General features: G+C 53.1%; 1 protein-coding gene across 5 annotated transcripts; it reads right to left on the reverse strand.

The window, feature by feature from the left end:
* Window positions 1-1929: 1929 nt before the first annotated feature.
* On the reverse strand, window positions 1930-25585 carry USP2 (ubiquitin specific peptidase 2; the record flags this gene model as incomplete). Of its 5 annotated transcripts, XM_084250810.1 has the most annotated exons (13): window positions 1930-2302; window positions 2556-2676; window positions 2806-2913; window positions 3141-3219; window positions 3365-3445; window positions 3534-3637; window positions 3837-3901; window positions 4076-4186; window positions 4283-4394; window positions 4589-4712; window positions 5184-5234; window positions 16792-16977; window positions 17202-17978. In XM_084250810.1, the coding sequence occupies 13 exons, from the start codon at window positions 17976-17978 to the stop codon at window positions 2215-2217; spliced, it is 2007 nt and encodes a 668-aa protein (XP_084106936.1). In that variant the 3' UTR covers window positions 1930-2214. The 5 variants fall into 5 exon arrangements, with proteins under 5 accessions (XP_084106936.1, XP_084106940.1, XP_084106937.1 ...); XM_084250814.1 differs by lacking the exons at window positions 16792-16977; window positions 17202-17978 and adding an exon at window positions 25541-25585; XM_084250811.1 differs by lacking the exon at window positions 16792-16977.

Genomic DNA, 25585 nt, shown 5'->3' on the forward strand with positions numbered 1-25585 from the left:
TGCTCCCCTCAGCAGTGTACTTCGGTCCTTCTGTCTGCTCTGCTCCCCGCTCTGGCTCTGATGAATTCTCTCACCCTCCCGCGCTTCTGACTGTACCCAGTGCTTGTATGAATAAAAAAAAAAAAAAAAAAAAGCAGACAGTCCTTTTAAAGGTCTATTAGATAAGCTGACCTTAGGTGTCAAGTCAGAGATATGGTTCTAGAACCATTTTCCTCAGGACATGGATGCTGATATATTTACAAATGGTGATATGACACCTCATCCCTCAGTGCTTCAACCCCCAAATCAGGTGCATATAAATGTGTGGCAAAATACTAATAATCGGTGAATGCAGATGAAAAATGTTCAAAATGTGTACCATTTGTTTTACAGAAAGATTTTAACTCAAAATTGTGTAACTTCTCTCTGAACTTGGAATTGAGAGTCTGGTTGAAGCAAATATGTGATTAATATATTATGATTAATGTATGTCAGGAGCTCTTTCTGGGTTCAAATCCCTCCCAAATCAAGATTCCATCACTTATTTCTCAAAGCTATTATTTATTCTGTACAAGGTTCTGCTGTACATTAGCCATTCTTCTGCTCTTGCTTACACAGTAAACAAGTGTACACCGGCCCTTTGGCTCAGGTTCACAGGTCTCCCCTGGAGAAGGGTGTCAGGCCAGTTAGACTTGGGTGTCTTTCTCTGATGCCTCTTCCTGGGAGCACTTGGAAAGCTCCAGGCTCGAGGGGCACAGCCAGGCCAGCTTTGTGGGTGCTGAAGAGTTCCATGCCTCGTGTTGAACAGCTTTACTCTCTGGGACAGCAGAGATTTGTCTGACCCCTTAGGACAATGTCAAGCTCCTGGGAAAGAATCATACAACTGAGGCAAAATGTCCTCAAACACCCAGGCTTCTGCTCCCAGGCAGCACTGAAGACCAATGCCCAGAGGAGCCGAGGGGCGGCATGGGCATCCCTGAGAAACTCGGTCCAAAGGGCCTACATGTCTAGGAGGCTCTGAGAAGGGGGTATGGGGCCAGGCAGGGAGAACAAGCTTGTTAAGGGGAAATAAATTAAAGGTGAGAAGCTCTAGGGGTGAGGGGCTTGTGCTATCCTTCAAACAGCTGGGGAGTAGACTGGGGTGGGTAGAGGAAGTGGGCAGAAGAACTCGATACACTATCATAAGAAATCTCCTTTGACCTACTCTCCTCTTCACCTCACTGCAATGCAAACAAGCCAGAGGCTCAGGGCATGACCCTCTCTTCCCCAGCCGGTTTGAACATGACACTGGGGAAAAGGGAAGAGGCTGAGGGACATTTCAGGGAGGGGCAGTTACCCCATGGTCCCCAAATGCTATAAGGCACAATTCTTGGAGGCAACTAGATTCCATCCAACACACTAAAAAAAACCAAAAACAAAAAAACTTGTTATATCCCGGGTCTACTGTGGCTGTGCTTGGGGCCTGGCCAACACCCACCTAGCACCACTGGGGGCTAGCATTGGAAAAGTTGTCTTTGAAGAATTGAAAGAAAAAAAAAAAAAAAGGAAGGAAAATACCAGCACAATGTCCCAGCTGTGAAGAGGTGTGAAGGAGAGCATCTCCAGTCTGAAAACTTAAGTTAATGGTAATTAAAAAAAAAGTTGGGCTTTTGAAAACCAAAAACAGCTTTTTTCAAAGATGTCCCCTCATCTGTCCCCCTGGAGTTAGCAGCGTTAAGAGGGCTCTTGGCTCATGGGTGTTTTCTTGCTTCTGGACCAGTGAGCAGGGTCCAGGTGAAGATGGGGTGCCTGGCGCAGGCACCAATGCTTTCAGGCAGCGATCCTCCCAGCAGGCTCCAGAGGGCGCTGTCTTCTCAGGAGGAGCAGGGGGCTGGAGCCCGCAGCAAGTGGATGAGGATCTTCTCCCCACAGACCGGGGTTGTTTATTACACACAGGAAGAAACCACAAGCTTAAATGCAAACAAGAGACACTGAGGGGCTCTGGGCTGGCTCCGGTCTCCATCTCCGTGTCCTGTCGATCTTCCTTGCCAGGCGTGGCTCAGGAGCACCTGGCTCCCCACTCTGGCCCCGACCAGGCTGCAGCAACTTCGGCTCAGCAGCGTTAGTTTATTTTATTTTTCTCTTATTTGTCAGGTGTTTGTTTTTGGGTTTTTTTTTTTTTTTGTCTTTTTAAAAAAACTTAGGGTGTGAGGCCACCACAGGGTAGAGAGAAGAAAGGGATGTAGCTCCTCGTTGCTACATGCGGGAGGGTGGACTAGCCAATTCATAGAAGAGCAAATAGGCGTCGCTGGTGCGCACTTGGCTGGAGGACATGGGTGTGACGCTGTGGAGAGAGCAGGGAAAAGTCAGAGCCCTGGTCATGGGGAGGCCATCGGACACAGCAGAGTAGCTGAGGGAGTGTGATGGCCTGTCTCTACCTCTCTACTGGACACCCAAGGCCAATCTCTTCTGTAGTCTTCTAAAGATTCTTCAAATGGGCAGCAGACTTATGTGTTACATGGCTTTTGGTTCTGACCTTTTCTGTCCAGCCATGACAGATGGGCGAGAACAGGAGACAGCCCTGAGACCCGTCTCACCTGGAGTCATTGAAAGTGTGCCATTCGCCTGTCACTGGGCTTCGGCAGTAGGCTGTATAATGGCCGCCCATGGTGGTTCCGGAGTGATTGGACACAGCATACAGGTTGTAAACAGCATGGTCTGAGGAGGATACAAAGGTTAAGCCCCCAAGGCCTTTCTTGCCCCCACGTTTCCTCCACCTCTTTGCCTCCCATCTGTAGCTTAGACACTCGTGCTGTGTTTCTTCCCTTCTTGCTGAAAAATACTCACTGGTGTTTTCTGAGGCAAATTCTCTCAAGTCCAGGTCTCTTAGTGGGAAATTCACAAATGTTGTGAGCTTGCTGGTTCGTATCCTGGATTCTGAGAACCGTTTCAGATCTGGTAGTAATGTGAGTCAAGGGCAGACAGGGCAGCAAGAATGGTGTCAAAATAAAGGAGACCGAGCCTAAAAGGCCCCTGTACTTCTCAGGAAGCAGAAAAGCAAAGGAATAATGGCTTTGCGGTTTTCTTTTTCCTACTCTGCGCCCCCCCCACCCCCCTTTTTGGCCCCTTGTCATCAATCACTTTCTAAAGGCAAGTCCCTGCCCTGATGATCTGAAGGATACGGAGCACCAAGATCTTTGGGAACCTCTGGATGGAGAACTTCTTTATACATCGTTTTCTGGCTCTGCAGCGACAGCACGTCTGAAAGACAGGACAAACAGAACTAGAAAGGACTCGGGGGAGAAGTCAACGGGCTGAATCAGTAAGTAGTAGGTGGCATCACTGGAGACGGCGGCATTCCAGGGAGGTCCTGGGCATGTGCTCCTGTATGGAAGTGGAGACTTACTGGCTTCTCATCGCCATCAAGCACATCCTCTTTGGTGAAGAGCCTCATGCAGTCCATTAAAGTCACCTCAGGATAACCTCGCTGGGAGAGAAAAAGGTAAAGGTGAGAGGTGACTGACACCAAAGAATAAGTGTGGACATTTCAAAAGTGGGGCAACAGGGGTGCATACCTTCGCAATGGGCAGTGAGAGGTCCCAGAAGGGATCAAAGACTGTAGAGCAGTAACCACAATCAGTACACGTCAGGGAGCTCTTTAACTGCCCAACGAAGAGATCTGGGGAAAGGATGGCCACGTGATACTCAAGCACAGGAAGTGAGCACATGGTCTCCCTTCTCACTGCTCCTGCCTCAATTTGTAGGACTTTGGGCTGAAAGAAGGATCCCTGGGAGACTATTTCTTCTGGTTTTTCATATGTTCTCAGGCAAAAACTATTACCTGAGAAAGCAGGCCTTCCCGCCATTCATCCTCTTACCTCCGATCCTACTGTCTTCCCGTTCTAGGTATTTTCTCCACATCTGTCGCCCTTTCTCATCATCACTGAGATCCAGAGAAAAGAAGGCAAATGGGTCAGAGCCTAAACCATAATTTAAGGGTCTATCAATCTAAATTCTTTATATTCAAAATTCTCTCCAAACCATGACCCCCAAAGTAGCAGGTAAAAACTCAAGTTCACAACGTTTTGCTTTCCCACAGCAGTCTCCTCTTACTTACGGAAGGTGATCGAGATTCTCAGGATTGGGCTTAGGCCTCATTGTGACCCGGTTGACCTCGTTGTGGAGTCCATCCAGAAGAAAGCGAAGAAATTCCTGAGCATCCTGCTGACTGGGTCCAAAGAGGAGACAGTGAGCACTAAGTCTGTCCCAAGAACCTGCTCTTGCTGCCACCCACCTGGTGAGGACCTGTCTGCAAAGCCCTTACTTATAGCCGACGAAACGCGGTGCATATCTCTGGATCTGGGTCTTGAACTCAGATGGGCTCACCACATCATTGGGGGATGAAGTCCATATGGTCTGGATTAGTTTTGCAAACTCTATTGCAAGGAAGGTGTAGGGAGGGGGTGTGGAGGACAGATGAGACACTTTTTTTTAAGAAACTGAAACTACAATCCCAACAGAAAAGAGCCGAGAAACAAACATGTAAAACACAATTAGTACATTCCAGCAACAGGGCGTGGAAAATGGTCCAGAGGGAAGGCAGGACCAAGTCCAAGCAGGAGTTCCTCACCTTCCATAAGGGCCGTGTGTGCATTGCTACTGTGGCTGAGATCCCGTATATAGAGCCTTTGAAGGCAATAATCTCTCAATTCCCGGGTGTTGCTCAGGCACTGCAGAATAGAGTTCATGAAGCACTGCAAAAGACAACCCAGACAATCAGGCAGGGAAGAGAGACGTCTGTCTGGCATCTCTGCTTAGTACCAAAGGCCCTCTAGTTTATCTACCCCAGAAATGAATCTTCCTATAGCCTCAAGTTCCTCTTTTTAAGTGAAAGGATGAAGTCAGGCAAATTCCCACTGCTGGTACAAGTGACGTAACTGGTTATTTATTATAGAGGTGGACAGAGTGGGTGGGAATGGATGGATGTCTTTGAGGAGAAGGATCCAGGAAAGTAGCTAGGCTGACAGTTAAAAGGGCAACTCCCCTGCTTGGGGTAGGGGTGAGGTATAGCCCAGTAATTCTGTAAAATACCAGCCAGGAAAGGCAGGTACCAACTGGCCTACAGGGTAGGAGTCAGCTGGAGCCTGGAGGGGCTCTGGTTACATTATCCCAGTCAGGATAGTAGGGATTGGCCCCAGGAAAGAAATGGGCTGGGAAGAACTCACCGTGTTCCCAAGGTTTCGAAGACCGGCCAGACCCTGGGCGCTCTTAGAATTCTGTAAGCAAAGAACATGTGGGATCAAAGGCTCACACAGGAGGCTGGGCCTGTGCCAGGCTCTCCACAACTTTCTGCCAGTTGGAGCCATAAGCATCAGGTCACACAGACTCTTTATTCTCTCTTCAGCTTTAGTCTATGTACATTGTAGGAGAGAGGACTGAGGAATGCCTGTTATTCTCAATATAACAAAAACATTCTTCAGGGCTTTGCTTTCTTTTATTGATTATGGATTTTCCTCCTTACCTTTACATTACTCTTCATTCTCTACTATACTTGAGACTGGAATTAGAGATTAGAATTAGAGACTAGGGGCCTCCCTGGTGGCGTAAGGGGTTAAGCGCAGCACTATGAGGCAATCCGCAGCCTCTGCAGCATGAGTTCGATCCCCCACATGGCGCAGCAGACCTCTCCTGTCTCACCCGCTGCTCCCCTCGGCAATGTATTTCAGTCAATCTGCCTGTTATGTTCTCTACTCTGTCTCTGGTGGATCCCCTCACCCCCTGCATCTCTGGCCTGTACCCCAGCTCTTGTATGCATAAATAAATAAATCTTTTTTAAAAAAAAAAAGAATTAGAGACTAGGAATTCACTTGGAATTCCTTGGAAATATGTGGAAACTTATTTGACCTCTGTTACAGGAATTTTCAGCTCGCAATCCAGGAACTATCTCAAATGACCTATATATTGGTCCCCCCAGATGCCTAATATATGAAGCAGCTGCCATAATAGGCACTTCAAGGAGGTCTTGAAAGGTTCATCAAAAAGTTAACCGATATCTGCTCCTGGGAAAAAGCCTGCCATTCTGAATTGCCAGAGACAGGTGGAATTCCTTCCTGCTGAGCTCAGCTCCTGAGGACTGATTAAAGCCTGGGAGAATCCTCCCTGCCTGGCTCAGGTTTCAACATCCTGACTGGCCACTGGCTGGGAATCCTTGTGATGGCAGATTACAGCCAAGGAGAGGTAAGCACCTGGCTGAGGGTGCCACTCTTGCTCTTGTCTATATTGTGGAGGTTGGTGAGGGGGTTGGAGAGAACAGGTGCTCGGTGAGGATTCAGTGCTTTGTCCTCGTCTGTTGGCTAATCCCAGCCCTGCCTCCAAGGAGTCTGGAAACCTTCGGGCTCAAAGGGTTAAAGAGATAGTGTGCAGATAAGCCTGCCACCACCCCCCTCTCAGGGAGGGAGCCTGGAGCAGGCAACTCTGGAGCAACACTGGCTGGGGCATGCGTGGGGCCAGCTCAACCCTGATCAGAACAGGAGCCTGAAATAACTCAGCTAAAATTACTCATGCCGTGTGCTGACAGCCTCCCAGGCTGTCAGCAGCTCAAAGCCCAAGAGGTTGTCAGCTTAAGGGGGTGGGGTGGGGAGAGGCAGGCTGAAGAAGGGCTTTTCTCAGGAATTGCCTTGCCAATCTCACAGGTAAGAGGATCTCTTCTTGCCAGCTATCAGGTCTGACACTAACTGGAGGGGAAGGAATATACATCCAGAAGAGGGACCAGGTTTCAACGTGCAGATAGAGAGAAAACCCTATTGGTAGCAGATAGGGTATAAGCATCCTTGAAGAACTCTGCCTGGACTGGCTGTAGGTGGCTCCAAAGACACATTCAAACCTCACCTTTTTGACAGTCTAACCTTGGCATTCCAGTAAGTGAGGAACAGAGGTAATTCCCTGGACAAAGACCCTATGAGCATTTTCAGGTAGCCCTGGAGAAGGATACACTTGGGGGTCCAACAAAATCACTGTGGAAGTTTCCATGTTGCCCATTCTGAACTAAACGTTACAGCCTGCCCACAACAGAATACCCGCTCCCCACAATACCCGCTCTCACACCTATTTTTGGCAGTGCTTTATTAGTTCTTACCCCCTGTGCCTCAAACATCTGTCTAAACAGGCTAGAGAAGCAAAGAATTCTATCATTAGTGACCGTGTCAAGGCACCAAAGTGGGCCTCAGCTGAGAAAGCAGTCACTCAGCACAAGCGGGGGTGGGAAAATGAAAAAACTGGAGGCATCTCTCTACTAAGGCACTCCTGTGGTGTTGACCCAGAGAGGGTCAAAAACATGTGCTCATCCAGGGCTAACCCATCTACTGGCCTGGGAAGTGGGGAGATGGGAGAGGTTCCTTTAAGGCACTGCTAAGACCCCTCTGTTAGGTGATTTTTTTTTTTTTAAGGGGGGGCCTGATGCCTTTGTCTAAGATTTCTTGAGTTCAAAACCACTTGCCAATTTCTAAGCACTTTGCGGAGATGGTTGGATAACGAGTCAGGGGTGGTAGTGGAGGGGAGAGCAGAACTGTTCTCTGCCCAGCCAGATATTCTTCTGCCATGAATAGGAAATCAGGAGCTCCAGGGAAAGTCAGCACTTTCCATTCCAGAGAGGAACAAAACGTCCCAGGAGTGACCTTTCTTACAGGCAAAACAATCCTACCTCAGGGCAGACAGGGAGCAATTTGAACAGAAGTTGGGAGAGACCCTGCACAGCCAGCCTCTCACCAGCAGAGAAGGAAATGACTCTAGTGTGTATGCTGGAACTCAGGTGCAAAGAGTTCAGAATTTAGATCAAGAACTTCCTTAAAATTAGCCATTAGCAAATCTAATTTTTGACTAAGTAGCAAGCAATTGTTCTGCAAAGTAGACTGCCACCACCACAGACAACATTCACCTTCCAGCGAAGGAGCAGGGCCTCAGGAAGAGCATGCTCTGGGTTAATGAGGGCACATCAGGGTCCCTGGACCTGATCAGAAAGGCTGATTGGGGTCTGTGTCTTCACACTGAAGATCCCAGTAAAGGGCTTTCCTGCTTACTTCACCTGTGCCATGAGGGTCAGCCATGAGTGGTGGCTGCAGCCAAGAAGCCTGGTGTGGCTCTGGCACGGGGCAGTGCACGCACTGCCAACATGGGAGCTGGTGCTGTTACATAAGAGCTGTCAAGCTCCGGCCCCTTCTCCCTTCCCCAAGGGGGCAGTGCCCAAGCTTTATCGCCAGCAAAATTTCTCTGGGGTGGATACTTCATTTGAGGGGCCCAGCGCCCACTTAGAACTGGGGAGGGCTGGAGAGAAAAGGGAAGTTGACCTTTATCACCCTTCTGCAACTCCTCTGCCCTTCACAGGGTCGAAGCGCCCCTATGACCACCCCTTTGGAAGAGCACCCTTTGGGCTCAGCGAGGGGGAGGCAGCCCCTTTCGGACCAGCCTTTCTTGCTCGGTTTTGGCCTTGGAGGAGTCACAGCCGCAGAGTCCGGCGTGCTGCCGTGCCCTAGCGCGAGAACTAGTCAAGGTTACGCTTTCCTGCACCTGTCCTGATAGGTGCCAGGAATTCAGAGCCACCTGGTGCCGGGGTCACAGGGAGGGAGGGCGGAGAAGATCTGGGGGACTCGGGGACTGGGACCTCAACCAGGGAGGGGCCGCGCGTAAGCGTGAGGTCACCTGGGGAGGGGGCATTCCTTGCCGGGAGACCCTGGGCAGGGAGGGTGGGGGCTGGGCAGAATGCGGCCCCCATCCCCGCCCCTGGCGACGGCGCGCGGCCGGGGTGGGTGGCAGCGGGCGTCCCGGGGAGGAGGCGGCACCCCAGGCCCTCGGTGTGGGGGGTCCCGGAACAGGGCCCCGCGTACCTTGGCTTTGTTGAGCAGGAGCCCCACGAAGGTGGAGAGCAGCAGGGAAGGGGAGAGCGGGGAGCGCGGCCGCAGCTCCTTGGCGAGGGCGGGAAAGGGGGCGGCGGGGGGCTCCTCGGGCAGGGTCACGGTGTAGGAGGTGCGCATGCTGGGGGCGGGCGGCGGGCTCGGCCCCAAGCCCAACGTCGGCAAGCGGGGCGCGGGGGAGCACCGCGAGGGCCCACTCCCCGGACGCCCAGGCCGGCGAGGCCGCCAGGCGACAGCGTCCGCGGCGCCCGGCGGTAACCGATTCGGAGGGCCGGCCGCGCGAGCCTCCGCCTCAACCTCCCCGGCGCACGCCGCCAACCGCCCCGGCGCCCGGCTCCGGCGCTCCCGCCGACTGGCAGCCCCGCGGGGGCCTCGGGCCCCGCGACGTCAGCGACGGGGCGGGGCCTCCACACGGCCCCGCCCCCGCCCGCCCCGCCCCGCCCCGCCCCCGGCGCCGGCACGCGGACCCGAGCGAGCCCCCGCCCCCCGCCCCCCGCCCCCCGCCCGCCCCGCCCCGCCCCGCCCCGCCCCGCCCCCGGCGCCGGCACGCGGACCCGAGCGAGCCCCCGCCCCCCGCCCCCCGCCCCCCGCCAGGCCCGCGGGCGGCGCGGCCCTGCGGTCCCCGCGGAGGGCGGCGCGGGAACGCGGAACCCCGGCCCGACCTCGGGGTGCGGACTCAGAAATTGTCCGCGAGGCCCGCAGAGGACACGTCCTCGTCAGCGGGGGCCCCGGGCGCCTCCCCCACGCGGGACGCAGTTCCTCACTCGGGGCCCGAAGAGCATTTCGGGGACCCGGGGAAAGTTCCCTTTCCTGCTCTCCTCAGGGAAAAGTGCACCTTCGCACGAACACATTCTGCGCGGCCCGCAGGGCGCGCTCCGGCCCTCTGGGGGCCCAAAGTCCACGCAGCCCGCGAGGCTGAGGAGAGAACCCGCCGCCCCGGGACGCGCCCCGCCGCCCGCCGCTGCGCTGGGCGCCTGGTCAGGAGCGGCCGCGCTTCTGTTTGATGAGGTACAATAGGTCCCCGTCCTGTTTTGACCACAAGGAGGAACCTTTTCTGACCTCTTCTACCCAACTCCATCTCTCACAGACTCTTACATTTTGATTTGTTTCGGGGAGGTGAGGAGGAAATAACACCAGGGTTGGAGAAATGGGGGCTCAGCTGGTTGGGGGGGGGCTTGTGCTCCCCTGACCCTGCTGCCAGCAGTGCTTGCAGCTCTGAGGTCTTTGCCTTTTATTTCGGATGCTCCACCCCCCCTCACCTATCAGGGACCCACACAGAATCTGCCTAGAGAAAGTGTCTTGTTTGGAGCCTGCAGGCTATTTTTAGCCAGTATTTTTAGCTTTTAAAAATACTCAGAGGCAGCAGCGTGTGCTGTTACTCATCTGTGGCCTCCTTCTGTTCTTCTTGGCGTGCTCATCCCCACATGTACACGCGCACTGCACACACGACCACAGCCACTTGGGGATGCGTCGGGGACACATGCACGGCTGTACCCTCGGCCACCCACAAACAGCAATTTTGTGCTATTGAGAGCAAAGCACAGATCTTGCCCCGGTGCGTTCCGCCAGTGCTGCTGGGTGACTGGGGCGGGGAGAGGCAGCGCCTCCCGCTTGGTGACAAGCGAGGGCGTCCTGGTTGGGAGGGGTATCTCCACAGTCGCTGTCTTCCCCCAGTGATGTAACCTGGACAAACTACAACCACCCCCTTTTCCCACACTTCCTTCTTTCTCGTCACACCCTTTCCAATAGGTCCTTCCTGTCCGGAAGCTGCACCTGTATTGGATCTCATCACTCCTCTGCCCTGAAACACTGAGAACACCTGAATCTTGCATCCAATCAGGAAGCAGGGACCCCTCAGGGGCAGGGACCCCTGAGGCTCTCTGACCATAGGTTCCTTCCATTGTCATCACCCACCTTCTCTGAAACCCGTGCCAGCCAGCCAGCCTACTCATATTTCTCTGCTTCAGCACTTGCCTTCTTCCACTTAAACAAAACTGCCAATGGTTAAGTACTTATTAAGTGCCAGGCACTGGCTAAGTGCTGCATACACATATATTATCCACTTAACTCCCATAATGGCACAATGATGTAGTAACTCTTACCTCTGTTTTATAGGGAAAGGACCTTAAGCCCTGAAGGCCTTACGCCCTGAGAGGTCAGATAACTTGTTGGGACCACAAAGCAAGTCACATGTGTCCCGCTGAGAGTGCTAGGACAGCGTGGGGACGTGAACCCAGGACGGCCTTGCAGCAAAACCCAGGCCTTTAACAAGTACTAGGAAATTCTGGAATGCCGTTCCCACGCTCTACCAATTACCTGCTATCAACTGTGCTCAAAACTTGCATTTTCCACAAAGCCTTCGCTAATTAAGTCCACCCAGCTCCAAACACCCCATTACTGCATACTCTCAGCCCCCAGTTTACACTGTATTAATTTATCTTAATATATTTATCTTTGTTTTATAATTGTCTGGAAGGATTCTTAGGTGCTGTGTGGTATGTGTTGATTGGACCGTCACACTGAAACCTTCAGGGAAGGGTTGTGAGTTCTCTTAGTGGGTGCTTAGTAAGCGGTGAGCTCATCTCCATTGGGGGCCAAACCAGACTCTGCACTGAGCCCCAGAAGGTGGAGCGAGTCTGGTTTTGCATATGGAATCAATGTGTTTTGGAGTAGAGGTCCAGTGGGTGCTCACTTGCTACTACAGTATGCGGCCTGTCTCCCCAAGACTTGGGCCAGCCACATGGGCTTCCCAACCCAGGACAGCATGGTGTTCTGCCAGCCCGCGCTCTCCCTTTTTCCTGGAATGCAGGTCAGGGCCACCGCTAGCAGTAGGGAGGCCCAGATAGGAAAGCTCCTGTATGGGTGCTCTTTGAGAAGTCTGGGGTAAGGGGATGGAATTCACGCAGGGGTGACATCTTGTCCAGCAGGTCAGACAGCTGCAAGACACAACTGGCAGAGAGAACTGTGGCTCATTTCTCAACCAGCCAAGCCCTTGTGAGACCCTTTCTCCTCAGTGCCATTTCTTAAGTGGGATGGGTCAAGGAGGTTGTCATCTAGGATCTGAATCTGGCTGTGGCTCTGTGACCCTACCTGAGGCACACAGCTAACCTGAGCAGGCCCATTCCTGTGGCCTGCGCCTGCCATTCCTCAGAGCCTGCACTCCCCTGTAGGATACGTAATTTTCTTCACCTCAAATCCTTCCTGGTATGGATGGAGTATAAATAAATTAAAGTCAGGATTAACTCTGCAAGAGCAGGGACTGAGTCTCCTGCTTCCTTGGCGTTAAGGGGAAGCAGGGTACAGGGTTTGGAAACAGCCCAGGCCCAGGCCCAAGCCCAGGCGAGTGCCTCAAGGCTAGTTGCTTGGCTGTTACCTTCATGAACAGACAGACTGGTGGCCTGACTTGCGGATGGCAGGAGTCTGCGATAGAAGGGCAGAGCTTCAGAGTCCTTGTCAGCATCAGGGCTTTGGGCTCACAAATGCTCTTGGGGAGGGCAGGTCAGTGCATCCTAGTGTAGGAAGCTCACTGGGACCCCAACAGGCCAGAAGCTAAGGCCTCCTTTGAGCCCGAGGGCAGTCTGACCTGAATCAGCTGGATTCCAGAGGCCCACACACTTCCCTCTCTTGCTTATTCTTGTCCAGGGCACCAGTTTTTATGTATGCATTGAGGTGAGAGGGTGCAGGGGGCCATGTGTGCCATGCTGGGCCCTGAACATGATGTTCATTTCTGCAGCCGATGGTCAGTGAAGCGGCTCCCCCACAGGCAGGGAACATTTTGCCAGGCTTGGATTAACTTCTGCATTACTGAGCCCCACCCCAGCACCACATTAACTCATTAAGACATCCTGGAGTGGGGGTGGCGGAGGAGGCAGGGAGAATGGGACTGGGCACTGATTGAGAAACTAAGCATGAGTGAGGGCAGCACCAAAGCCACCTGCCAGGTAGGTCTCAGCCCACAGCTGGTCTCCAGGGGATGGACTCATCCGTGTCTTGCTGACTAACCGCAAACCACAAACCAACAGTACTTTCTTCTCTGAAGCTAGTACTGGTGCTGGCCCTGGGCCCCTCTGGCTGGAGGTCTCTGAGTTGACCATCCCATGCTGTCAGCACAGACTCAAACCCTCAGGAAGCCCAACCTGCTGAGAGTAACTGAGTGGGTGCAGGTAGGCCTCAGGGTCTCAGGCTGCCAAGCTGGACCAACAAGACAGCAGGGATGCAGTTCAGCGAGACTGAGTAAACAGCAGGCAAGGGACCAGAGAAGAAGGTCACACCACCACTCACTCAGGAGTTCTAGGGCAGCTCTTGCCATCCTCAACTTTTTTTCTTTGAAGTAAATGCCTCCTCCCACCCCTTCGTCCCCTCCCTCAGCTCACTGTAGGGCAACAGTCCAGTCCAAAGTCCCACCCAAGAGGAAAATCACATGACCTTGGCTTATATAATCTCCCTGTCACTGAACAGCTGGAACCCAGGGCTTGGGGAGATGAGTCAGCAGCCCCAATGGCAAATAGGACTCAGGTACTCTAGGTTCCCAGATCTTCTGCTTCTAGAAACAGGTCCCAGAGATGAGGGCAAGGGTGTGGAAGAGTCGTATGTGGGGAGGATTGGCTCTGAGCCTCAGTCCCTCGCTCCGCATGTGAGTAGCAGGTGCCCAGCCTGGTGACTGCATTCTGCAAGGCCCTGGGCCAACCCCAGCTCTTCTTGGGGACAGGAGAGGGTGGCCTGGGCAGGGCAGGGCAGGGCAGGCTGAGGGCAGGGCTGAAACTGGTGGGCAGAATGCCAGGCTGGGGAGGGAGCAGCTGGAGGGGGTGGAGTGGAGGAGGATTAGGATGGATTGTAGGGTTAAAGCGCAGCCCTGGCAGGGCTCAGTGGGAACAGCTTGTCCTCCCATAGACCCAGGGAATAGGAGAGGCGGGGTGGAGGGGGGACATGACTGGGTTGGGTATTTGGGCTTCTGGCTCTCTGCAGGGCCAACCCACCTGGGTTGGCTTGGCATCCCCACTGGAGGTAGTGAAAGCTTTATTTTTATTTTAAAATCAGTTCGGAACCATCGTGTCCCTCATCTCCAATCTGTCTCTATTTTAAACAGAAGGTGGAGCCTTGCTCTGCCCTCATTTGAGCTGCACCTGCATGAACTGGCATTTTGTTGGTGCTTTTGCACTCATGGAAGGGGGTATTCAAAGTACCTCACATGCACCAGTTCTTTACTCAAGCTCAGCTGATCTACAATATTCCAAGTTCATGTTTGCTGTTACTGATAAGGAGGGGAATGATTCTGGTTAGAATTATTCTACTCCCTGTTTTTGACCTCCCTTTATGAATGCCAGCTGTTGTTTAAGTCAGCTACCCTGAGAGCCCCCAGGGCCAGGGCTGCCCCAAGGGGACCCAGAAGCTTCAGATTACCCTGGACACAGCCACAGGATGTACTTTCTCATCTTTGTTCCTCCCAAAGGTGGTACCCTCCCTGCTTCTTTAGCTACCAGATACTCCTTTTCTATCCTCTCCTTTCCCCTCTACAGTTTAAGCCAGGTCTTCCATAGCATTTTACTGCTGTCAGATTCCTCCACATCCGTTATTTGCTTTGAGCCTTATGATGCCCCTATGAAACGGGCAGGGCAGGCATGGCCATCCCTTTTTACAGATGAGGATACAGCTGTGAGGTGTTCAAGGTTAAGAGGCAGCCCATCTCAGTCCTGGATGACCTTTCCCTTTCCCACCACCTAGCACACTTAGACACACCCAGGGCTGCCTTCTATTGCAGTGACTTAAGAACTTATTTTCCCAAGTTAATCATGCATGCAGGGACCATGGTTCGCACATGTCTTGCTTCCCAAAGTACTGATAGGGTACTGGAAGGGTGTGTGGAGGACTAACATTTATTGAACACCTACTGTGTGCCAGGCACTTTTACACACAGCCTCTTATTCCTCATGATAACCCATGATCACTCTAATTTTACAGAGGACACAGGTTCAGAAGTTAAGGAACACCTTTGAGGGCATGCTGCTAAGTAAGTCAAATGCCTTAAGTGAATGCATGGGAAGGTAAGATCCCCCAGTTCCCAAAGAGAGATCTGAAGGGAACCTGGAGCTGGTTTTAGAAAGAAGTGGTCCTGGCCCCATGAGCAGGGTTGCTCCCATCTCAACAAGGTAGTGTCAGCTCTAGGAGGTGAGGGTGAGAGATGTGAGGAGATTGAGGGTGATGAGACTGACCCAGTAGAGGCCTTCCCTGGTTGGCAGGATCTTCCTGAGCACAAGCTTGATCGTAGGGGTAACTGAACAACTTAAGAGTGTTGGGGATTGTTTCTGAATGGGAAGGAGGGATGTTAGGGCTGCTGAATTTACTCCAGGGCAAACTGCCACCCTCTGATGTCCTCTCTTAAAACTCCCCTCTCACTGACCCTTGGGTGGGGGTAGAGGGCAGCTGACTCCAGGGAGGTTTGGGATATGCCTGTGTGGGAAGGAGACTGAGTCCCAGTAAAGGAGGAGACTCTGCTCTCTCCTGATTGGAGCCAGGGTGGGGGGGGCAATCTGCAATTTAATCTGTAGAGAGGAGGTTTTTCAAATCTAAGTGTGCTTAAAGATAACATGAAGAGCTTGTGAAAATGGTAGATTCCTAGGCAGTATGCTTAGAAAGTCTGATTCAGTGGATCTGGGTAGAGCCTTGGTCCCTGAATTGTTGAGTTCTGCAAGTGATTCTGATGATAGCAGCCCATGACCCCACTTTGAGGAACACTGCATATCATAATGAATCTTCTCAGCAGAGTGGGGAGTCCTAGGAGACCTCTAGGCTCCAAGCCCTGCCACTGAAAGCTGCTCTCTAATAGCCCCCAAGATGAAAAACACCTGACATGTCCAAGTCAATGACTCTCCAATCCAAGTACATGTCCCTGCAAGAGCACATATTCTCTCCCAGGCCAGCTCTGTCATCTCCCACTCCTCTTTGATACTAGACCTCTTATGTAGCCAATGCTGCCTTGTCAGGATCTGAATGTTCTGGGAGGCACCAACTTTTGTATCTTCCATAGCATTTCACAGATAGCCCAGAAAGACCGAGACACTTTAAGTAATGTTATCAAAGTTGTCCTCGCAAGACCTTCAGTTAGATAAGCTTCTATAAACCAGAACCCCACCCATATCCTGCATCCTTGCTCTATTTGTCTGGACAAGCCCCCTAAGCAGCACTTCTTGCTGTGGCAGAGCCATTGTTTCCAAAAGGCACATGATCTATGAGTAAGGAAGATTATATAGGGTAATAAAGGAGACATAACACCCAACTCTAGAACATACGCTTGCCTGTCCATCTGTCTCTGTGTCCATCCATCCATTAATCTATCATTCTTTTACCCATCTACCCACTCATCCACCCACCAAACCACCCATCCACCCACCCACCCATCAGAATGTCATATCCATCCATCCATCCATCCATCCATCCATCCATCCATCCAGCCAGCCAGCCATCCAGCCAGCCATTTAATCAGCAGGTCTGCTGAGCTCTGTGCTGTCTTAGACACAAGGTGAAGGGTCTATGTATGATTTTGTCCCCATCACCTGAGCACTTGACACCTAGTGCGTACACTAATAACTACTGAAATGTAGCCATGTCCCCAGAGAGGTGTGTTCACGGATTCAAAACAGCTCTTGCTCAGTCTCCAACAAAGCCTCTTCCCTCATTCCAGCCCAGGCAGAGCTTAAATATGAAGATATTGAGTTCAAAGCCCCAGCCTAAAATTTCTCTACCATTTTCTCCAAAGACACAATTACTGCCCTCCAGACACCCTGTCCTCAGCCAATTAGAGCCAATCAGAGGAGACACTGATGTCCTCTTCCCCTGATATCTTAGGCCCAGGTATTAAGCTGGGTCTCTGAACTAGGAGCAAAAGCCTGAACAGAAAGAGGGATGAAGCCACATCAGAGGCCTCTCTTACCACAGGGAACACTGGTGGTCTGGGGGCCTCAGCAGCCAGTCCAGGATGGGGTAGGGCCTGCAGGGGACACTGGTGTGTTGGGTGGAAAAGGACAGGGTAAGAGTTGCAGTGTATGAGGGGGTAGTTGAGCATTTCCGGGAGCACTGCTGGACCATCGTTGAGGGTACAGGTCCTGAAGTGGTTTTCCTAGGGAGAGCGGGAGAGCCCTTAGCCATGTACCAAACCACATGCCAAGCCACAAGGCCACCAGGCCTGCCGAGATGATGTCCCTTGTCTCCACTAGGACTGCAAGAGAAGCTGCCGTGGAGGTTTGGGAAGTAAACTTCTGCCTCTGATCACCTCAATCTGGCTCTTCTATATCAGGGTCTGCCTCCCCAGCCCATCACCCAGTCCCCAGGGGGCAAACTCACCATGGTGTCTCGCCCTGGGGAGCTGGAGCGGCTGGGCCCAGGGGCCTGGCCCTTGCCCTTCTCCCACAGAGTGTAACGGCCACTGGGTCGATAGGTGGGACTGAGGATTTCAGGGACTCGTGAGGGAGGGGCTTGGGTGGGCACCTGAGGTGCGCTGCCTTTGCGACCATAGTTCTCCAGGTAGTCGGCCAGGTACTCGGAGCGGCTGGCTGCCTGGTAGAGCCCTTGCAGGGCACACAGCTCCTTGCGAGTGCGGGCCAGCATGGGGATGCGGCCCAGGTTCCCCGGGTCTATCCGGTAGCTATCTGAGGTCCGGAGGCTGGAGAAATCCCGGGCTAGGTCTGATTGACTGTTCGACTTCTTCTGGGTCAGGGTTACCACCTGGTCGCGGGCACTCATGGGCAGGTAGCTGGGGGAGTTGCTGGTCACTCCATAAGGGAATCCACTGCCCCCGCTGAGTCCATTCCCTGAAGGCCGCTCAGTGCCCCGAGTCTGGCTCTCTGCCCGCCTACCACCCCCGTTGATGTCAGGTCTCAGCAGGGGGCGGCCCCTGTCATAGTCCAGGATTGAGGAAGGGCCATAGGTACGGGGACGGGTGAGGAAGCTGGTCGGGGGGCCTGGCTTGAAACCAAGCTTCTCCTTCTCCAGGAAGGAGGCAGCCAGGTTGGCCCCGTAGGAAGAGGGAGTGTAGGTGCCATAGCCTGATTTGGCGTAAGGGGCATCTGTGTAGCGGGCCGATTCTGTGTAGCGCTTCAGGGTGGAGGAGAGCTGGGACATCCTTCAGGGCAGCACTCAGTGGGGACTGGGAGCCTCATGGGCTGAAAGACAAGGAAAGCAGTTGTCAAAGGGCCTTGCCAGGCGCCAGGCTCCCACTGTACCTGCTCTCTATACCCAGCTGGCCAAACCTGAGATTGCAGTCAGGGATCACAGGATCCATTTCCAGCCAGAGGCTGGCCCATTGTTGAGAAAAACACCTCTGCCTGTATATCCAGACATGTACATGTGCATCTGTACCAGGCTGGCACATACCGGTCCAGTGACACCTCACGAGAGCACGAGAGATGGCCTGGCCTTTATAAAGCATCAGGGCAATCAGTTTCATCTCTGCAGCCCCCAAGCCACGTGTCATTATATTCCAACCCAAATCCTCTCTACTACCTCTCAGCCTCTGCAGAAACTCCTGAGTTGGGGAGACACCATGGCCCTTACCCTATGAACTGAAAATGCTGGACATTTCAAGAGCTAAGACCTCTTAGCCGATAAGTCAGCAAATCTGACTTATGGGCCAACCAGGAGTCTTTTTAGAATTACATACTGTCTGACCCGAAATGACTCAAGGTCCATTTGGTCAGCTCCCTGGTGAGGAAAAAGAGTCTCATAGGGAAGGTCAGTGTGAGTGAGCATGTCAGCAGTGGACTTGACTTGTCTCCAGACCCCATCCCAGAGTTCTTCCCTGGAAATTCATCATAGATAGCCTTTTGTTCTAAGTGGAATCAGGGCCCTGCGGCCCTACCACCATCCATTTCCAAACAGCTCAGAGTGCTGACTTGTGCAAAGGGGGCCCCCTTGAGGCCAAAATCTTGCACTGCAGGAATCTCCCCCTGGGCACCCCTACTCCTTAGAGCTGGGGTGCATCTTATGAGGGTGGCACAGAATCTCTGAATTGAGGAGTGGGGACTACAGGGTCATTCATTAGAATGTCTCTACTGTACAGAGAAGAAAAGTAATGCTGGTTTGCCTAAGACCATACACTAGTGGGATGGCTCACAGACTAGACTGGAATCCAGCCCCTTTCTTTGAGGACCATGATGGGGTGGGGGTGGGGTGTCCCTGGGGTTGTGTGCATGTGTGTGGGGAAGAACCAACCAGGACTCTCAGTAGTGTTTGCAGGGGCTGGTTTTGACTCTCTCTCTGACTGACTAGCTGGGTTTTTTGGCACTAGTCTCCAAGCCCCAACTTCTCTCCCTGTAAAAGGAGTATAATCATTATCATCATGGTCCCTACCTCACAGGCTTGTTGCGAGGAATAAATGAGATAATAACATGTGAAAGCCTCAACAATGACAGTTGTTATTATCTCTGTCCCAGCCCCTGCCAGGCAGCCTGGCTCCTCCCTTTGTAGGCCTATAATAATGTCAGGACTGGCTGTCTCCTGGCCTGGCCAGCCTCTGACCTCAGCCCCAGGCGCCTGTCTTCCCTCCACAGCCGCCAGTGAGATGAGCAGATGAGCGGGTAGTGGGCACAATCTAGCCCACAGCCTGCCCTCGGCCAGTAGTCCACCCCATTTGGGCAGAGAAGAGCTGGTGCCAAACCCCAAATTCAAAGGGCATGGCAGGGAAAGTCAGTGCAGGCAAGGCTTGGGATAGGAGCAGGGATGAGAGCAGGTGGCAACTTCTGGATACACCCCAGAATAGGACTCTTTGACCCTGCCAGTCATCTCCAGCAGTTTCAGTTTGGAAAGCAAAAGGACTGGTTCAAATTTACTGTTTGTCTCCCCCCACCCCCGCCACCTCCCCTCACCCAGGAGCCCTGGCCTGGGACCCTACACCCTTCATGTATTTTCTTTTGGCGGCTGTGCTCCCACCTCCAGCACAACTTTCACCCCTTTTTAGGAAAAGGTAGCTGGAGGAAGGCCTCAAGTAGGTGAGGGGGAAACTATAAGCTTTCCTCCTATTTGCTCCATTTTCTGGGGTGCAGAGGAGGAAGAGAAGAAAAGCTGAGGGAGGCCAGGGGGATGGCCAGACAGAGGCACAGGGTGGGGGATGGGGGCATGGGACAAGTCCTGCTCTATTTCACTTTGGAGAGCTCCATCAATAATTCAAAGTCAAAGAGACTACAGGTCTCAGGAGCTGGGCTCTGGGACACAGGGCAGCCAATCAGATACATGCACCCCCCTCCTAGGGCATGAGCACATGCCTCCTCCCCAGGCCTCTCCCTCCCCCTTTCCCACACTGAAGCTCCCAGGGAATTGGTATTCTGCAGGCAGTGCCCCAAGCTCGTGACCTCTCCTAGCCCTGCTGATGACGCAGAAGTGCTGGGGCCAAACAAGGTACAGCAGACAGGACAGGGACAGACAGCCTCTGGGACTGACCACAAGGAGCCTGGGGTGGGTGGGGAGGGAGGCTGGGGGCTGGAGGTGGAGCCACACCTTCTGGCTCACAGAATCTCAGGAAGGTTCCTAAATTCCCCCTTCCAATCTGGCAGACCTCCCCTCCCTGCAGCAGCCCTGGGGTGTCATGCCATCACTAACAACCCCCTGGAAGCTGCCTCTTAGCGCTGACAGCTGACTTAACAGTTCCTATGTCTGGGGAGAGGCCCTACTGGGCTGAGGCTTTGAGCATGCCTCTCCCCTCCCCCATCCTTTTCACTCTTTTGAAAAGTCCCAGCACCTTCCAGGTGAGCAGACAGCTTGGGTTGGCGTCCCTTGGTATTACCTGACCAGGCTGTTCCTAGAGACTACAGAATGCACCACAGGCAGGAGCGCGGCTGGGGCCCTGACCGTGGCCTTGCTGCGTAAGACAGGGACAGGACGGGCACTCACATGGCTGCGAGTCTCCCTGTTGCCACAGGAACCGTTGGAACTGAATGGCCCTTTCATGGGGCAGTAGGAGGCAAGCCCATTGGCTGTGTTCCCCGCCCTCTCCCTGTCCAGTCTGGGGCCCCTGTTGCCTGGGCTGTCTTTGCTGTTTACCGTGAACTGGCAAGTACAGGCATGTGGCTCCGGGCGGAGCCTCCCCAGGTGTCTGCCACCTTTCTACCTTAGACACAGGGGCAGTTCACCTGCCCAGCTCCTCCTCCTTGCCATCTTCACGGAGTGCCTGATTCTCCCCTGTCACACAGAGTTCCCCAGGGCTTAGCTCACGCCCCAGTCTGGGGAGATGCAGCTATGTTCCTCTGCACCTGGCCACTCAGCTTCCTGAAAGGACATTCGAGCACTGGGGCCATCATCTTCTCAGCATCCTTAACTCCAACACTCAGCTGCCTCTTCCAGGTGCCCAGTGCTCCAGCATGTTTTCATGTGGAGGGTTCCCAAAAGCCAGTGCAGTCTGAAGCTTTAATTATTTTGGAAGAATTACTGACATCATTTGAAAGTTTTTCATGTTTATATTAAATAGGCATTAAAATAAGTTTATTCAAATCTAACAGAATAAGCAGACAAGAAGCATAAATAATGAAACATTCCAATGAAGTGTTTAGCATTCATATTTCTGAAGTTATTAAAGCTTCGCATTGTACTGAGACTTCTGGGACATGGTATATTAACTCACTTAATCCACGCAATGGCCCCAAGCAGCAGGTGCTGTTGTTATGACCATTTGCGGATGAGGACACCAGGGCTAGCAGCAGTGATGGGGATTTCCCAACATCATGCTGGAAGCAGTGGCAGAGCTTGACAGGGACCTGGGCTCTGTCCACTGACAGTCACCCTGAAGCCCAGACCCCCACTTTACACTTGCCTGGCCCTTCCTTGAGCTGGTGCAGTGTGGGAACCTGTGGTGCGGGGTGAGGGGAACCAGGTGCCATCCAGGCAACAACATGGCAAGTTTCCACTGCAGGCGGGAGAATGAAAGTGAAGCCAGGCGCAACCTGAGCCCCTAGTACTATACTGATGGGTGGGTAGATGGTCCAGGCGGCCTCCATTTCACCCACAGTGCCAAGCTTCTTCATGTCCCCAGGCACCAACATCTAAATCCACCAGAGTCCTTGGCCCAAGGCCTGGTCTGGATATGCCCCCAGCTTCCTTCCCTGGCCACAGCTCAGCCCACTCCCCAGGGTACCCAGCTCCCATGAGTAAGGGGTTAAAATGAACCCAGTCCCTCTGGGGCAGACAACCCCCTTGCGTCAGTCAGTGTCATTTCCTGTTGCTCACGTGAGGGCTCCCTAACCTGCCAGGCCAGGGAAGCAACTTGCTCCCCAGGAATCCTAGGCACTCCTGGCCCCCAGGGTAGGGGATGGGTAATGCCCCACATCTCACCATATGAGTGGCCCCTCTCTGCCTAGATCTGCTCTGCTTTCTGGAGTGAAGGCAGCCAGCTTCTGTGGCCTGGCCACTGCCTGGATAGAAAGCCCCTCACTGGGGTTCAGAGGCACACCTCAACAGAGTTCAGTTCCTCCCTACAGCCCAGGAGTCCAGCACAGTTGAGTGGGGAGTCCCAGCTAGTCCCGCCAGGTGCTTGGGAACCTCCACAGTGGTGATCTCAGAGCTTCCCAAAGCCACTGGCTAACAACATTGGAATGAGGCACTGCCGACATGCTGACCTTGAAGGGTAAAGTGGGCTGAGAGCATCTTGTCTCCTTTCCGCAACCATCTCTCACCCTCACTCTTAACTGCTTGTGTGCAAGTGTCAACTCCTGGGACAAGGGATATGCTGGCAGGTGTGGGGGATGCAGGTAGAGTGAAGACTGGGGAAGGGGATGTGTGTGCTTGTATGGTCCAGGATCACCTCTCTGACCCTGGGAGTCTCAGCCTACCCCCTGTCCTCCAGTCTATCATTAGCGACTCTATCTCTCAGAGGCTGGCAGCCAGCAACCCACCCAATCGTGCCTAATGATTTTTAGTGCCGGTGGGCTTGCATGCCTTGGCAAGGGGTCAGCAAAGGGAATTTGGGCTCATCTCTATCTCTCTTGCTCCCAGAAGTTGCCCAAATACTGGGAGAGAGGGACAGAGAGGTAAAATAGAGATTGGAGATGAGCATGAGAATCCTTACTGGTCGGTGGGCCCAGGGCAGTGTCCTTATAGGGTGCTTTGTGATGGTTGGGAGAGGGTGGGTGTCTCTATATTTCCAAGAAAAGGCAAAGAACTAGACCCCTAGGCAATACTGGTATACTTAAAAACGCTTTTTGAACCACACTCTCCTGGTTTCTCTTCCCCAGGGCCTGTCCCAGTTTCCCCCCACTCTCCTCTAGGGCTCCATTTTCTCTCTGTCCTGGGTCTCCAAGCTTTTGGTTTTGCCCATAATACCCACCAGGCCCTGTGGTCAGCCCCTCACATGCTCCCCCAGACAGACAGTCCCAGGCTCTCTGGGCAGTGGCCTCGTGAAGCTCAGATAGTAAAGGGGCAGCTACTGACCTGTGTCCAGGGGCACTGGATGGGATTTGGGGGCTTCTTCCCCAGCAGGGCAGGGCGCACAGTAGAGAGCCCAGAGGCTGGAGTCTGACTTGGGGCCCGGTAATCCGGAGCTCAGGTTACGCTCTGATATATATAGTATCTTATCTGACCTCACAGAGATGGCTAGCTCAACTCACTTGCATTCCAAACCCGGGGAGATTTAAAGGGGCAGTGGCAAGCCCTCCCTCCGGGGCCTGTCCCGATGGGCCAGTGCCAGGCAAGGAGATCCCATGAGAACACTTTGAAGGGGGTATTTTGGAGTGGAACAGAAGGGGCATTCAAGGGGAAACAATATGAAAGAGGGTTAAGGGAGGGGGTGGAACCGAGGGAAAAGTCTGGAGAAGGAGGTGAGAACCCCAGAAGAAGCCTCAGTGCTAGTTCAACTCCTTTACTTTTGGAATGGACCTAGAGGTGAAAGGCAGCTTGCTCAAGGGCACACAGAGCGGGAGGCAGATAGTCCCAGCTCTCAGGTTTTCAATCCAAACTCTTATAATGGACTTCTAGACCCGAGCTTGTATTCCAGTTCTTTCTATTTATTGGCTCACAGACACTGGACAAGATTCACTGCCTGACCCTTATTTAACCTGTATAACAGGAGTAAATTATAAAATAATACCATATCTTATGGTTATGAGGATTAAATGAAATGATACTTGTAAATTTCCTGGCACATAGTAAATGTTCAATAAATGATAACTATTATCTTATTGAATACTTCCACTTATTATAATTAATGGTGGTATTTACAGTAGCACCTCCCAGGTCAACCTTCCAAGGAAAGAAAGGGCCTCTAGGCTACCCCTCCAGAGTGCTCACGCCAGAGTAAACAGCCCATGGTTTTCTGAGCTGGTCCATGTCCCATCACCAACAAGGGCAAATGAGTTTGGCCATATTCCCGGTGACCAGCCCACCCAGCAGAGAAGGGCTAGGCCCATCTGTGCTCCCCTTCACCTAAAAATATAGCAAGTACAGCTTCCCCCAGGCTACTAGGAAAAAGTCCAGCCCCTCTGGGCTGGTTCCACTCTACCTGTAGGAATGCTCAGGATTGCCAGGCTGCAGAGCAGGGCTGGGCAGGGGCACAGGATTCTTAACCTCTTGGGCCTTGGTGCTCTCTTCTGCTTCCCGTCTGTCTCTCCTGTGTCTTGATGGCTCTCCCAGAGGACTGGGAGGACCCATGGCAGGGCCTCCACCCTGTCTCAGGCTACTGACTCAGCGCGGGTCCTGTGATGCACTTCAGAGGACGCCCTTGTCCCCGGCCTCCATTCCAGTCCTCATTCCGACTCTACTTTGGCATGCATCTACAGCATCAAAAGAGTGGGGGATGCCCCACCCCCAGCCCAACCAACTCTTCTTTCCTCCACTTTTGGGGGTCTGACTTGGAGGGAAGCCTTGGTGCTAGTCCAACTTCTTTAGTTTTGGAATAGACCTGGAGGTGAAAGGCAGCTTGCTCAAGGGCACACAGAGAGGAGGAGGCAGATGGGACCAACTTTCAGGTTTTCAGTCCAAACTCTTATAATGGACGTCTAGACCTGGGCTTGTATTCCAGTTCTCTCTCTTTTATTGACTGGGGAGATGAGCATCACCACAATCTCCAACTAGTCCCACTCTAAGAGCAGCCAGGTCAGTTCACTCTCAGAGGACGGCTAGAACGGGTTGGGAGGGCTTCCCTGGGCTGTTAGGTCCAAGTTACTTTGCTTCTGAGCACCCATTCCTACTACTGGTTTTGGGATTGGTGAGAATTTCAAAGATGCCTCTTTCCGGGTTTGGGATTGGTGGGAAAATCTTTTCCACTTAACTGCTGCCCTCCCCCGCCCTCCATCTCATTTGGCAAACTGACCAAAGACAACCTCCCTCCCGCCCCCCCCCCCTACTTTCAGAGGAGGGAATCAGTGAGGTGCACGCACACATGGGCAGGGGGTTGTCAGTGTCCAGGCATCACTCTCAGGTCCAATGCAACACAAGGCACAGCGACCCCGGACCTGCCGAAGCTGCATTTCCTTAGAACACACTGATCAGCGCACAGATGGCTCCTCCTGGCACCCTGGGCTGTCAGCTGGCAGGCCCCCTCACACAACTGGCATCCACAGCTGGCGCTCCTCGGCGCAGCTGGCCCTCGTCCTATATTTCCAGTGTCCATTCTGCCCAGGCTGACGTTGACACCTCACTTTCTGATCCTCAAACCACACTGACCTCCGTATCCCCCGCTCCTGTCTCCGACAGGTGGCACGTACCTGCCTCTTCTCCGAGGATGGACGAGTGGAGCCGGGCACGAGCAT

This window comes from Talpa europaea (assembly GCF_964194135.1).
Source record: "Talpa europaea genome assembly, chromosome: 12".
NCBI lineage: Eukaryota > Metazoa > Chordata > Mammalia > Eulipotyphla > Talpidae > Talpa > Talpa europaea.